At 35.7% G+C, this 11937-nt stretch overlaps 3 protein-coding genes across 3 annotated transcripts in view; 2 read left to right on the forward strand and 1 right to left on the reverse strand.

Annotated features, from left to right (window-relative positions):
• Positions 1–6123: 6123 nt before the first annotated feature.
• LOC106317148 (transcription factor MYB12) lies at positions 6124–7696 on the forward strand. Its single transcript, XM_013755006.1, has 3 exons — positions 6124–6290; positions 6412–6541; positions 6929–7696. Exons 1-3 carry the CDS (start codon positions 6158–6160, stop codon positions 7626–7628), a joined length of 963 nt encoding a protein of 320 aa, XP_013610460.1. The 5' UTR covers positions 6124–6157; the 3' UTR covers positions 7629–7696.
• Positions 7697–9723: 2027 nt separating this feature from the next.
• On the forward strand, positions 9724–10943 carry LOC106313573. Its single transcript, XM_013751421.1, has 2 exons — positions 9724–10610; positions 10690–10943. Exon 1 carries the CDS (start codon positions 9867–9869, stop codon positions 10566–10568), a length of 702 nt encoding a protein of 233 aa, XP_013606875.1. The 5' UTR covers positions 9724–9866; the 3' UTR covers positions 10569–10610; positions 10690–10943.
• A 75-nt stretch (positions 10944–11018) lies between these two features.
• LOC106313572 (THO complex subunit 3) overlaps positions 11019–11937 on the reverse strand; it is a 2605-nt gene continuing 1686 nt past the window's right edge. The window contains exons 8-11 of the mRNA XM_013751420.1: positions 11822–11908; positions 11650–11728; positions 11424–11559; positions 11019–11332 (exon numbers count right to left, since the gene is read on the reverse strand). Of these exons, the coding sequence (XP_013606874.1) occupies positions 11298–11332; positions 11424–11559; positions 11650–11728; positions 11822–11908 (337 nt within the window). The 3' untranslated portion in view covers positions 11019–11297. The remainder of the gene's footprint in view (positions 11333–11423; positions 11560–11649; positions 11729–11821; positions 11909–11937) is intronic.

The following is an 11937-nucleotide window of genomic DNA, read 5'->3' on the forward strand; positions in this document are numbered from 1 at the left end:
AGGTCGCTCCGAAGCGTAAATGGCGAGCGAGTTCATGGCGTCGCTCCGGTAGGGTCACTCCCATGCACTGCTCGTCCAATGATCACCTTAATCACCTCTTTTGAGCTCCAAACGCACCCAAATGTCCCCAAGAACTCCATGTGGTACTCAAATACCTAATAAAGACTCATGCATGCAAAATACAACCTAAACATGGCTAAATCCTAGTCTATATGATCAAAATACACATGGGTGAATGGATAAAACAATGGAAATATGCAAGATATCACATGGATGGACAAGCATAATGGCTGGGTTGAAAGTTTTACAAAAGGGAGTAGGTTTTGTAGTAGGTAATGGCCACGACATCAGTGTCTGGTCAGACCATTGGCTCTCTACCTCCAAACCTTTTGCGCCAATAGGTCCTCCAACCTTCTCCAACCAACATCTGATGGTCAAGGATCTAATGGATCCAGTCACCAACGATTGGGACCTGCAGAAAATCCGCCAACACTTACTTCATTATGAGGAGAGTATCAGACTACTCATCACAAGCGCTTCAGGCCCAAACGATCGAGTAGTCTGGTTACCTGAGTCCTCAGGAGATTATACTACAAACTCAGGGTACAAGAAAATCTTTGAGGAGAAAAACGAATTAAACCCTGATTTTGATTGGATGAGACTTGTTTGGAAGCTCCACATACCACCAAAGATACAACACTTCCTTTGGAGGCTACTCAACAACGCTCTACCGGTGGGAGAGCTACTAGCGATTAGGGGCATTAATGCAGAACTACAATGCAAGCGATGTGGAGAGGCTGAAACCTTACGGCATCTGTTCTTGCAATGCCCATTTGCAGAGGAACTCTGGCTCTAAGTCCCTGTATCACCGCAGCTGCCAGATAGTTTGGGTATAGAGAACCTAAAGGTTTGGTTATAAAGAACTGTGAATTCTCAGGTGTTACCTCCTGTAGGTTTAAGCTTTTCACCTGTGTTACCATGGTTACTCTGGAATGTGTGGACTGCAAGAAATAAATTGGTGTTTGAAGGCAAAGTTTTTCAGGTTACAGAGGTCATCTCGAAGTCCATCGCAGATGCAAGAGAATGGGAAACGGCTAATCTCCACAAAGAACTGAAGCAAACGAAGAAGACTGACCCGCTGTTGAGGCTCCATTCAGTTCCAATGTGCTGGACGGATGGGGCTTGGCAGGAAAACTCAAAAGCTGGTGGAATGGGCTGGATTATCAAGAATGAGGATGGTGAAGTACTCATCAGAGGATCAAGCAACCGGGCGTTTGTTTGCTCAGCCCTTTTGGCGGAAGCTCTAGCAATGTGAGATGCTCTCATCAAAGCTAAAGAACTCAACCTTCAAAGTATCCAGTTGTTCTCAGACTCTCAGGTCCTAGTGTCGGCCCTGCGATCAGGGTTGGACGTGATTGAGATTGCAGGTGTCCTTCTCGACATCAGGAACCTTGCGACTCTCTTTTGTCCACTATCTTTTATCTTTATTCCACGTCTAGAAAATCGTCAAGCTGACTCTTTGACACGAGCAGCTCTTGAACGTTTAAATGCATTGTAAATTTTTTTATTAAGTAAGGAAGTAGTTGGTTGACAAAAAAAAAATATCTTTATCTCTCGTACATGTTCTTCAAATCATCTTCTAATTCAACACAAATCTTTATTTTTTATTCTGATTCTTTTGACACCCGTAATGCTAATCTTATTATCTCACCTCAATTCCAATGTTTCCAATTTCAAATCACAATCAACTTTTAGATAATATATACGTTAGTAGATATTTTATTACTTACCTACTATTATTTAGATTTTAATGGATTCTTAATCGATACATGGAGTGTTAGCTGTTACAAATAGATTTGGAGTTATTTGATAGATAACTAATTAATTGTTAATAGTTGCATCAATTGATATATGATTTGTTAGTCGATACATTTGTTTGATACATAGATTGTTAGATGATACTGAAATTATTAGTTGATATGTTAGTTGGTATGTAGATTGTTACCTGCTATGTAAATATTTAGCTGATAGATCTAGAGTTACATGTTTTCGATAAAGCATGAGGGCATTTTCGTCCGCACAGTGTCAAAAAATTACTCTTTTTTGGATTATCCATAATCATGTGCATTCAGCTAATTTGGACCTTAACTGGGTATATTCAACACATTGTCCCTTGAAAAATATTCAATTTTGTATTTTTTAAACAAAAATATTATTTACTATCCAATTAATCATAAATAACAATAACAATATAGACTCCGCTCTCTTTCTCTCTGCTAATCTACATGATTCAACTCCCAGTGCAAAGCAGCCATGGCAGAAACACTTGAAGCTCCCTATTAAAGAAATGAATACCAGCTTATGATGAAATGTCAATGACTTATGTACTAAAGCACGGGGGTTCCCAATGTTTGTAAAAATAATCTGTTGCTAACAGCGCCGGTCCTACAAGTTTGAAGGCTAGAAGCCAAAATAAAATAAAGGCCAAAATTAAATGTAAGTGTTACTGGGACGTTGAACCCATGACCTCTAACAAGAGCCATTAGAGTGGTCTACAGTCGCATTTGGTAATTTTGTGGCCGTTAAAATATTTAATTTTATGGCGGCCGGAAGCCCATGCTTCCCCTGCTTGTGGCCAGGGCCGGTACTGGTTGCTAATATATCATCAAAACAAGTTTAGTTACAGTCAGCTTTGTCTCCCAAAAGGCTGAGAAGGTTATCATTTCAAAGTCATTAACTTTGCAAAGTATTTACAAAAGTTTTTCCTTGAGCTAAACATGTTTATGATGAAATGTCAGTGGTTTATGCTCTTAAGCATGGGGGTTCCCAACGTTTGTGAAATTAATAAGTTAATCTTATTCTGCATCCATCGCCTAAGCAAATTTCACTACAAGAGATGTGTTGAATACCGAAAACAAGAAACATTTTTTAAATTAGTTTACGGAAGAAAAAAGTTATGTTTAAACAAGACAACCATCTTGACAGTGTAGTTCTAAGAAGCTTTTTATCTTTTCGATAAGTACTCTATGATGTTTGCACCACACAACGGTGATCCTAGTATCACATGCAATTGATCTCTTTGTGATGCAATTTTTTTCTTTTACCTCATTCTTAGATTTCGAATAAACATGCATTTTGTGATCCACATCACTTTTGATTTCTTCATTCACATGTCACACATATAAGAAAATTAATGTAATTAATGTAGTTGTAAAATATGTAAACAAAAACTAATGATGAAATTTGAACATACCATTGCATCCAAAGTGATGGAAGCATTATAAATTTTGAATAACTTGAATGTAAGTCTTCGTACAAGTTCATCTTGACAGTGTAGTTCTAAGAAGCTTTTTATCTTTTCGATAAGTACTCTATGATGTTTGCACCATGCAACGTTGATCCTAGGATCACATGCAATTGAACTCTTTGTGATGCAATTTTTTCTTTTACCTCATTCTTAGATTTCTAATAAACATGTATTTTGTGATCCATATCACTTTTGATTTCTTCATTCACATGTCACACATATAAGAAAATTAATGTAATTAATGTAGTTGTAAAATATGTAAACAAAAACTAATTAAGAAATTTGAACATTCCATTGCATCCAAAGTGATGGAAGCATTATGAATTTTGAATAGCTTGAATGTAAGTCTTGGTACAAGTTCATCTTGACAGTGTAGTTCTAAGAAGTTTTTTATCTGTTCGATAAGTACTCTATGATGTTTGCACCATGCAACGGTGATCCTAGGATCACATGCAATTGATCTCTTTGTGATGCAATTTTATTTCTTTTACCTCATTCTTAGATTTCTAATAAACATGCATTTTGTGATCTACATCACTTTTGATTTCTTCATTCACATGTCACACATATAAGAAAATTAATGTAATTATTGTAGTTGTCAAATATGTAAACAAAAACTAATGAAGAAATTTGAAACATACCATTACATCCAAAGTTATGGAAGCATTATAAATTTTGAATATCTTGTATGCAAGTCTTGGTACAAGTTCATGTAGATGTTTCTTTTTTGGAGAAATTGCTCATCTAGATGTTTCGTGACAATCTTTGTGCTTACTACAAGTCTACAAGCAACTCATGTGAGAGGAAGATAATATTTCTTAAAGAAATTTTTTATATGTCTTAAAGAAATCTCTTAAAATGGAAGCACCGTATCCTACTGGTTAAAGATTAAATGCTTCTACACCAGGTACGAGGTTCGAATCCCAGACTATGCAATTTCTTGCAGATTACAGAAAATCCAGGTTTCTAATGCAAGTAAATGTGGTCAAAAGTGGATCTTTATAGGACGGCTCCAATTAGACGTAGATCCTCGTAAGGTAAGTAGTATTGTCGGTTGTTGAATCGTCTATGTAACATTTTTCATAAATGTAATATCATAATAAATCAGCGTTAGAAATAAAAAAAAATAGGAGTGATCATGTAACATGGAATTAACAACAAATCAAAATGTAGGATTCGTACAGAGAAAAAAAAAAAGAGAATATCTATATATTACTAATAGTTGTGTATTTTAGATGTTATTTCATATTTACCGAAAAAAATCGACTTAGAGCATCAGCAATGCCAATACTCTATCTCTCGATAACCAAGGTAAGTTTTTAAATTATTTTATTATTTTTACTTTTTATTCAGTTTAAAAATAAAAAAAAAAAGTCAATCGTGGATTCCCACGTGGCGATGGGACCCGCGCAGAGTAACTAATCTGTGGAAGATTAGTCCTTAGCTAAGGATTAATTTGACACATATTATTAAATTTAAAGGGTCTCACAGATTATTATAATAAGTTTAATACTAAGAGCAAGAGCATCAGTGAACCTTTCTTGGGGGTTCATCTTTTCAATTTTTTATTATTAATTTTTTTTTTTTCTTTTTGATTTTTTTTATAAAAAAAAAAAAACTAGACCAATCGTGGGCCGTCATGACACGTAGGGCCCGTGCTACAGTGTTGAACTTTAGGAGAGAGGGGTTCAACCCCAAGAGCTTTAGAAGAGAAATGTTTATATGATTGAATTATTTTATATTTTTTTTTCTTGATTTCTGTGTGAACTCTTCCCGTGAACCTTCAATGGGGTGCTCTAAGGATTTTGTTAAAAATCAGCATTGGCGGCTGTGTTACGCGGGGTCCTAACTGACTAGGAAGTCTCAAACGTAATTGCGTTCGTGCGTGAAAGAGACAAGAAACGGTACCTGTATTAGATTATCTGTCTTTCCACGAATGCACACGTACGCCCTCGAGACATTCTCCATGCGTCACCAAGATCTTCCCTTACAAAAAAAGAATATGCATCACAAACTCCAGTTACATACTTTTTTGTCAAAAAACAAAATGACTAAAATAGATTTTTTTATTTTGAAAATTTTAATATTTTTTAGTTTTTAAAATTTGAAATCATATTCACAAAACCCCGTCTCGTAACTCTAAATCATAAACCTTAAACTCTAAATCATAAACCATAAACCCTAAACTCTAAATTCTAAACCCTAAACTCTAAATTCTAAACCCTAAACCCAAAAACACCCCTTAATAAAACATTTTAGTCATTTTGATTCTTAAAAGCTATATTTGTGACAAAAACTTTTTTAGTACTATCCTATGGAATTTCTCGAAAAAAAACTCCAGTCTAATAATTATATAAACCTATTATCTCAATTTATATATAATGTTTCAACCCATAATTTTCTACTGCCAAAACTTATTGGTTTGCATAGATAATATTTGACAGAATAATTTATTTATGTTTGGGTGAAATTCTATAAATACAATATGAAAAATAACGAATGATGAAAATGGATATACAAGGAGTTGACCACGCGTAGAGTGGGTGACCTACCTGCCAAAGGGAATCACACGCTCTGTAGCGTTGAATTCTTTACAGAGTTTAATCACTTCATGCACATTTGATGCTAGTTTCATCGTTTCAATTTTTGTTTCCATTATTATATATACATACATTTTCTTTCTTCCTTTACAATTAAAAGCCACGATTACAAGAAAACAAATAAATTAAAGTTTGGCAGTTTTAATTCTTTTAGGCAATCTTTGATTTATCTCTTTTTTTCTTTCTTGTGATCAGTAAATTAATTAAAGAGAGGCCGATCGAGAGATAAAAACTAGAAAGAAAGAAAAGAATGGGTAGGATTCCATGCTGTGAAAAGGAGAATGTGAAGAGAGGACAATGGACTCCTGAGGAAGACAACAAACTGGCTTCTTACGTTGCTCAACATGGTACTCGTAACTGGCGTCTCATTCCTAAAAACGCTGGTATATTTAATTTACATTCTTTTTCTAAAATATTATTTCTTTAGTCTAGTAATATAATGATGTGGTCTAATTTGTTTGAGCGTGTAGTAATGGATCGGTGAAACCTGGTTGTTATATATAGGATTGCAGAGATGTGGAAAGAGTTGTAGACTACGGTGGACAAACTATTTGCGTCCTGACCTGAAACATGGTCAATTTTCTGAGGCTGAAGAACATATCATCGTCAAGTTTCACTCTGTTCTTGGTAACCGGTATGACTTCTTTATATGTTATGTACCATAACTCATTACGGCCTTCAAACTTTTCATACGTTCAATTTTCTTGAATCCATTTCTTTGGGAATATATATAAGAAAGTTACAGATAGACTCAAACATGGCGGGGTTTGTTCTTATTTTGTTTTGGATTTTAAATGTATAATTTGTCCACAAGTTTCTTGGGAAACAAGAACATAATAAGACGTAAGCCTTGCTTTATATACCAGCTGGTCTAACTATAGATTTTTAATATTTAGAGAAGTTTCTTCATAAGTTTGAAACATAGCTGATCGTTGGATTTATTTTCCAACGAGCAATGGTTAGCAAGAACTGAATAAGACATCAATCTTATTTTAATTTTCGTTTGACCTATATGGTTCAGGTGGTCGTTGATTGCGGCCCAGCTTCCTGGTCGAACAGACAACGATGTGAAAAATTATTGGAACACAAAGCTGAAGAAGAAGTTGTCGGGAATGGGAATAGATCCCGTGACCCACAAGCCTTTCTCGCATCTAATGGCAGAGATAACCACTACACTCAATCCTCCTCAAGTCTCACACCTCGCTGAAGCTGCCCTCGGATGTTTCAAGGACGAGATGCTTCACTTGCTCACCAAGAAACGTGTTGACCTAAACCAAATCAACTTCTCCAACCCTAACCCTAACAACTTTAACCGAACCGTTGATAACGAAGCTGGTAAGATGAAAATGGATGGTTTGGAGAATGGTAATGGGATAATGAAGCTATGGGACATGGGGAATGGATTCTCCTATGGATCTTCTTCGTCATCGTTTGGAAATGAAGACAAAAATGATGGATCTGCGTCTCCTGCGGTTGCGGTGTGGAGGGGTCAGGGTGGAATACGTACAGCGGTGGCTGAAACTGCGGCAGCGGAGGAGGAAGAGAGGAGGAAATTGAAGGGAGAAGTGGTGGACCAAGAGGAGAATGGATCTCAAGGAGGAAGAGGAGATGGAATGTTGATGATGAGGAGCCAGCATGATCAACATCAACATCATGTGTTTAATGTGGACAATGTCTTGTGGGATTTACAAGCTGATGATCTCATTAATCATGTGGTTTGATTCATTTTGGATCACATTGGTAGTTAACATTTGGTTATGACTGATTAGGTGTTATCTGTTTTCAGAGATTGAATAAGTTTTTTGCTTTCTATAAAATAATTATTTAGTAATGAAAAATTGTAAATACATAATTTCTTTTATAATATTTCCATCTTCGAGAATCTAATTGTAATATTCCGGTTTGTGGTATTTGGAAATGCTTAAAATAATTGTTTTGGGTATGTATGTCACGTATCCGTTTAGAACATCATGATTAAACGTGCTTGAGGTGTAGTAGTGAAAGGATGATGATCCGTCGGAAAGTGATTCGCAATATGATGCAATTGTGAGGATAAAGCACGTAAAAATATCATGTAGTGATTGTAGGATCAGTAAACAAGACTTTTGAGTATTTAAAAATTAACGCATCATCCGTTACACGGAATGGGCATACAGACAAAGTGAGCAGGCGTGGAAAGCCCATTAACCGTGGGCGACCATGGCATTACACTAATATTCAAACTGTTGATGATATGTGCAACAAAAAGTTTTCAAATTTTAAGTGTTTGATATGTCTTAATTCAGCCACCAAATCATCCGATGATGCTTGAACAATACTCCATCTATTTCAAGAATGTTATTTAAAAAAATTCATGTCTTTAAAATGTATTTATATTCTTATTAACTATATTTACTTAATAAGTAGTATTTGAGATTACTAAAATTATTTATAAGATCAATGCATGTTATAATTAATATTAAACTTAAATAAATATAAACTGCATTAAATTGCTTAAATATTATTCTTTAGGTAACAAGAAAAAAGTATGAAAATAACACTATTTGTCAAATTGGGGAACCAATTGTTTCAAACCTGATTATGAAATGTCTGCATAGCCGTTTTTAGTTTTGACCAATGTTCTTAAACCCGACCCGGACACTGAACTGAACGACTTACCGGGTTGTTGGTTACTAGGTCGACCGCGGCTGAACCGCGGATTAATAAATAAATAAATTTTATTATATAATAATATATCAGCTATGTAAATAAAAATATAGAAACTAAAGTTTAATATTTTCTAAAAAAAAATTAAAACATTAAATAATAGTTTGGATATGTATATATTTTATGTGTAAAACTTTTAGAAAATACTTAACTTTAGTTTTTATATTTTTATTTTCATTTGACATACAAAATATCAAAAAATAGTTTAGATTATTTAAAATTTTCTCGAACAAAGTAAGATTTACGACATTTAAAAAAATCAAGCCATAAAATTTATAAATATTTAAATGTCTAATTGAATAATAAATTAAACTTCAAATACAAAATAAACCAAAAGTAAAAGATCATTGTAATAAAATGTCAATAACGGAAATAAACTAACGCCAAATCACATCAACTAATTTTGGTTCTCTCTACCATCGTTCACTTCATTTTCTTCAGGTGGCATAATGAAACTGAAATCTTCATCAAAATCTAAAAATCACAAATATAAAACTGAAAAAGAAAAACCTAACCTTTTTTTGTCAGCACCTAACTTCTTAATTGGAAACTTAGAATATAAAACATAATCTAAAAATTTAATTAAAAACTTAAAAAAATGAAGTAAAAGTTATTTATTGGTTCGACCGGTAGTTCAACCGGTATCGAGTTTCGGGTTTTACTTGGTTTTTGCGGGTTTTAAATATTGGATTTTTTTATAAAACCCAAACCGGATTTTTTCTGGGTCACCGGGTTTACCGGTTCAACCGCAGGTCCGGGTCGGGTTTCAAAACACTGGTTTTGACTGTAAATAGGCAACCAATCATCAGGCGCAGACTCAATTCCACTAATAATTGAGTTTGGGTCGATTCAAACTAAAAAGCACATTGCAAAACATTTGGCCCACTGAAGGCCCACGTTTGTTTTTTTTTTTGTCAACACGACGTATTGGTCGGTCATTAACGCTGGGAATTGGGAAAGAAAATATAGCCGTTACAGTGGGAAAAAGTATCGGAACAGTAACCGCAAAACGTAGAGAGAAGAAGAAGTAGATCAGACCGTTGTACATATAGCCGTTAAGGAACAACAATTTAAATACCTGAGCTTCACAGAAAAGGCAACCTTATCAACACACAAAAACACCAACTCTTCTTACTCTTTAGATTCCATTTTCGATCTCTGTTTCTTCATTCCATTTTTTTTTTTCAAAAACTCTCGTTGCTTTCCATTTCTGGATCTTTTTTTCCTTATAAAGTATCAATCTTTTGTTTGGTATGGCTGGAACTAAAGATTCTCACATAGTCGAGATTCCTGTAGACGAAGAGCACAAAGAGAAGCAACAGCAACAAAAACAGTTGGTTACGGTCCCAACACCGGGAATACTCAAAGTGATTCAACAGCATCCGTTGTCTGAGATCTCAGAGTCTCCAGGCCATCTCTTGCTTCTAAAGCTATGGCAAAGAGAAGAAGATCTCTTCTGCCGCCGCGTCCTCCGCAAAGAATCAAGGCTCGAGTCGATCAAAAGAGAGATCTTTCAGCTCTGCTGCTTCTTCCTCGTATTCCACGGCTTCTTCTTCACCATCCTCTACTCTTCTTCCTGCTCTGACGATGATGACGTGACCAATGCTGTCTGCAAGAAGTGGTGGATACCTTCTGCGGTGTCGCTAGCCACCTCGCTGGTTCTGGTGTTTCTGGTTCAGGCTAAGCTGTTCTTGTTCTGGAAAGTTTCGAGAGGAGTTCATAGGGAGAGGAACGATAACAGGACGCTTACGCGGTGTGTGTTGGAGCTGAGGATGAAAGGGTCGAGCTTTGACCTGTCGAAGGAGCCGATGAGTGGGAAGAGGATGAAGAGCTCGAGCGTTGAGATCAAGTGGAAACCTGTTACTTGGTTCTCTCAGTATTTGATCACCATTGTTCTTCTTTGCTTTGCAGGGTTGTTCTTCCCCGTCTCTAAGTTCATCCTCTGCGGATTTTGATCTGACAAAACTTTTTTATTCATTTTTTTTTTTTTTGTTCCGGTAAGCTAAGCATTGTCTGCTTTTGTACTTCAACCAAAAAATCTGGACTCACAGTGATAACTGTGTTGTTATTTTTCAGGATTCTAGTATATTTTTTCTTCAACCTCCATTGTGGGGATGAAGCCTTTTGGTCCGATCTTCCTTAGCTTGGGAGAGTTGCTGTCAAATCACAGGGGTCCAAGAACAAACTGTAACTTTTGGCAGCCATACGCTCTCTCACACATAGTAGAGATCATACGTCTGACGCTACATAGATATGTAACTTTGAATCAGAATTCTATAAAGTTTCATTCTTTTATTTGTTTTTCTATAATAAAGAGCACAGCTTGTGAAGTAGTAGTATCCAATTTTTTCAGCAAATAAAATCAAAACTGCAAACATTCATTCCATGTTAATCATATCTCTGTCTGACGCTAAATAGATATGTAATTGAATCAGAATTTTGATCTTTGATCATTATTTTTTTCTATAATAAAGGGCACAGCTTGTGTATAGTAATAGTATCCCATTTTTGCAGCAAATAAAATGACAGATTCATATAAAATCACAACTGCAATCATCCCATGTGAAAATATTGATACTGTTAACACATGTTTAGTAGTAGTAGTACACAATCTGTTTCCAATTCACCAAGTGCCCGAGCAGAGTTGCTTATAGATCTGTTTCCAGATGCGGTGTACTGTGTTCCTAAGAGCTATCAAAACCAAATATTCGGAAAACACCTGCACAAAGATACAAATAGTTTCTTGTCAGTTCATTTTCTACAGCCAATTTAAATGAGTTTATGTTGCTGCTGACACAGAAGGTACCTACCTTCATCACCATAATACTTGGCACTCTTGTCATCACCTGCATATGCAAGTAAGTTGTATTTTGGATTCCACTCCACGCTGTTCATGGCAGCTCTACATGGAATTTGATGCAGCGTCCGCCCAGTTTGGACGTTTGCCTGTTTTTAATGGTTAGATATGAGGACACTAATCTCACATTGAAGAAACTATACATTAACTAGTAGTGAATAGTCTGACAAGTAACTTACAATATCTATAAATAGATCCTCACTAGCTGAAGCAATGTATTCTCCTGAATGGTTGAAGCTTATTGTTCTGACGGGCGAGCTGCGAGAAAGAGCAAAAATTTACCAACATGAAACATCAAATCTTTTAATCTGAAATATCAAAGGATCTGCACTCCCAAATGCTGAGACTCACTCAAGTTTTGTAAATGTTCTCAAACAAAGCATGTCTGACATATCCCAAAGGCTGACTAAAGAATCAGCACTCCCAACAGCAAAGTATCTGTCAAGATAAAGGTGTGGGGGGGGGGG

The sequence above is a fragment of the Brassica oleracea genome, chromosome C9, assembly GCF_000695525.1.
Source record: "Brassica oleracea var. oleracea cultivar TO1000 chromosome C9, BOL, whole genome shotgun sequence".
Lineage (NCBI taxonomy): Eukaryota > Viridiplantae > Streptophyta > Magnoliopsida > Brassicales > Brassicaceae > Brassica > Brassica oleracea.

Bases quoted from the DNA above. Each gene is read 5' to 3' on its own strand.
- LOC106313573 (XM_013751421.1), top strand. From the start codon at position 9,867: ATGGCTGGAACTAAAGATTCTCACATAGTCGAGATTCCTGTAGACGAA.
- LOC106317148 (XM_013755006.1), top strand. From the start codon at position 6,158: ATGGGTAGGATTCCATGCTGTGAAAAGGAGAATGTGAAGAGAGGACAA. The intron at 6,291-6,411 runs GTATATTTAATT...TGTTATATATAG, and splicing joins TCTCATTCCTAAAAACGCTG to GATTGCAGAGATGTGGAAAG. The intron at 6,542-6,928 runs GTATGACTTCTT...TATATGGTTCAG, and splicing joins CACTCTGTTCTTGGTAACCG to GTGGTCGTTGATTGCGGCCC.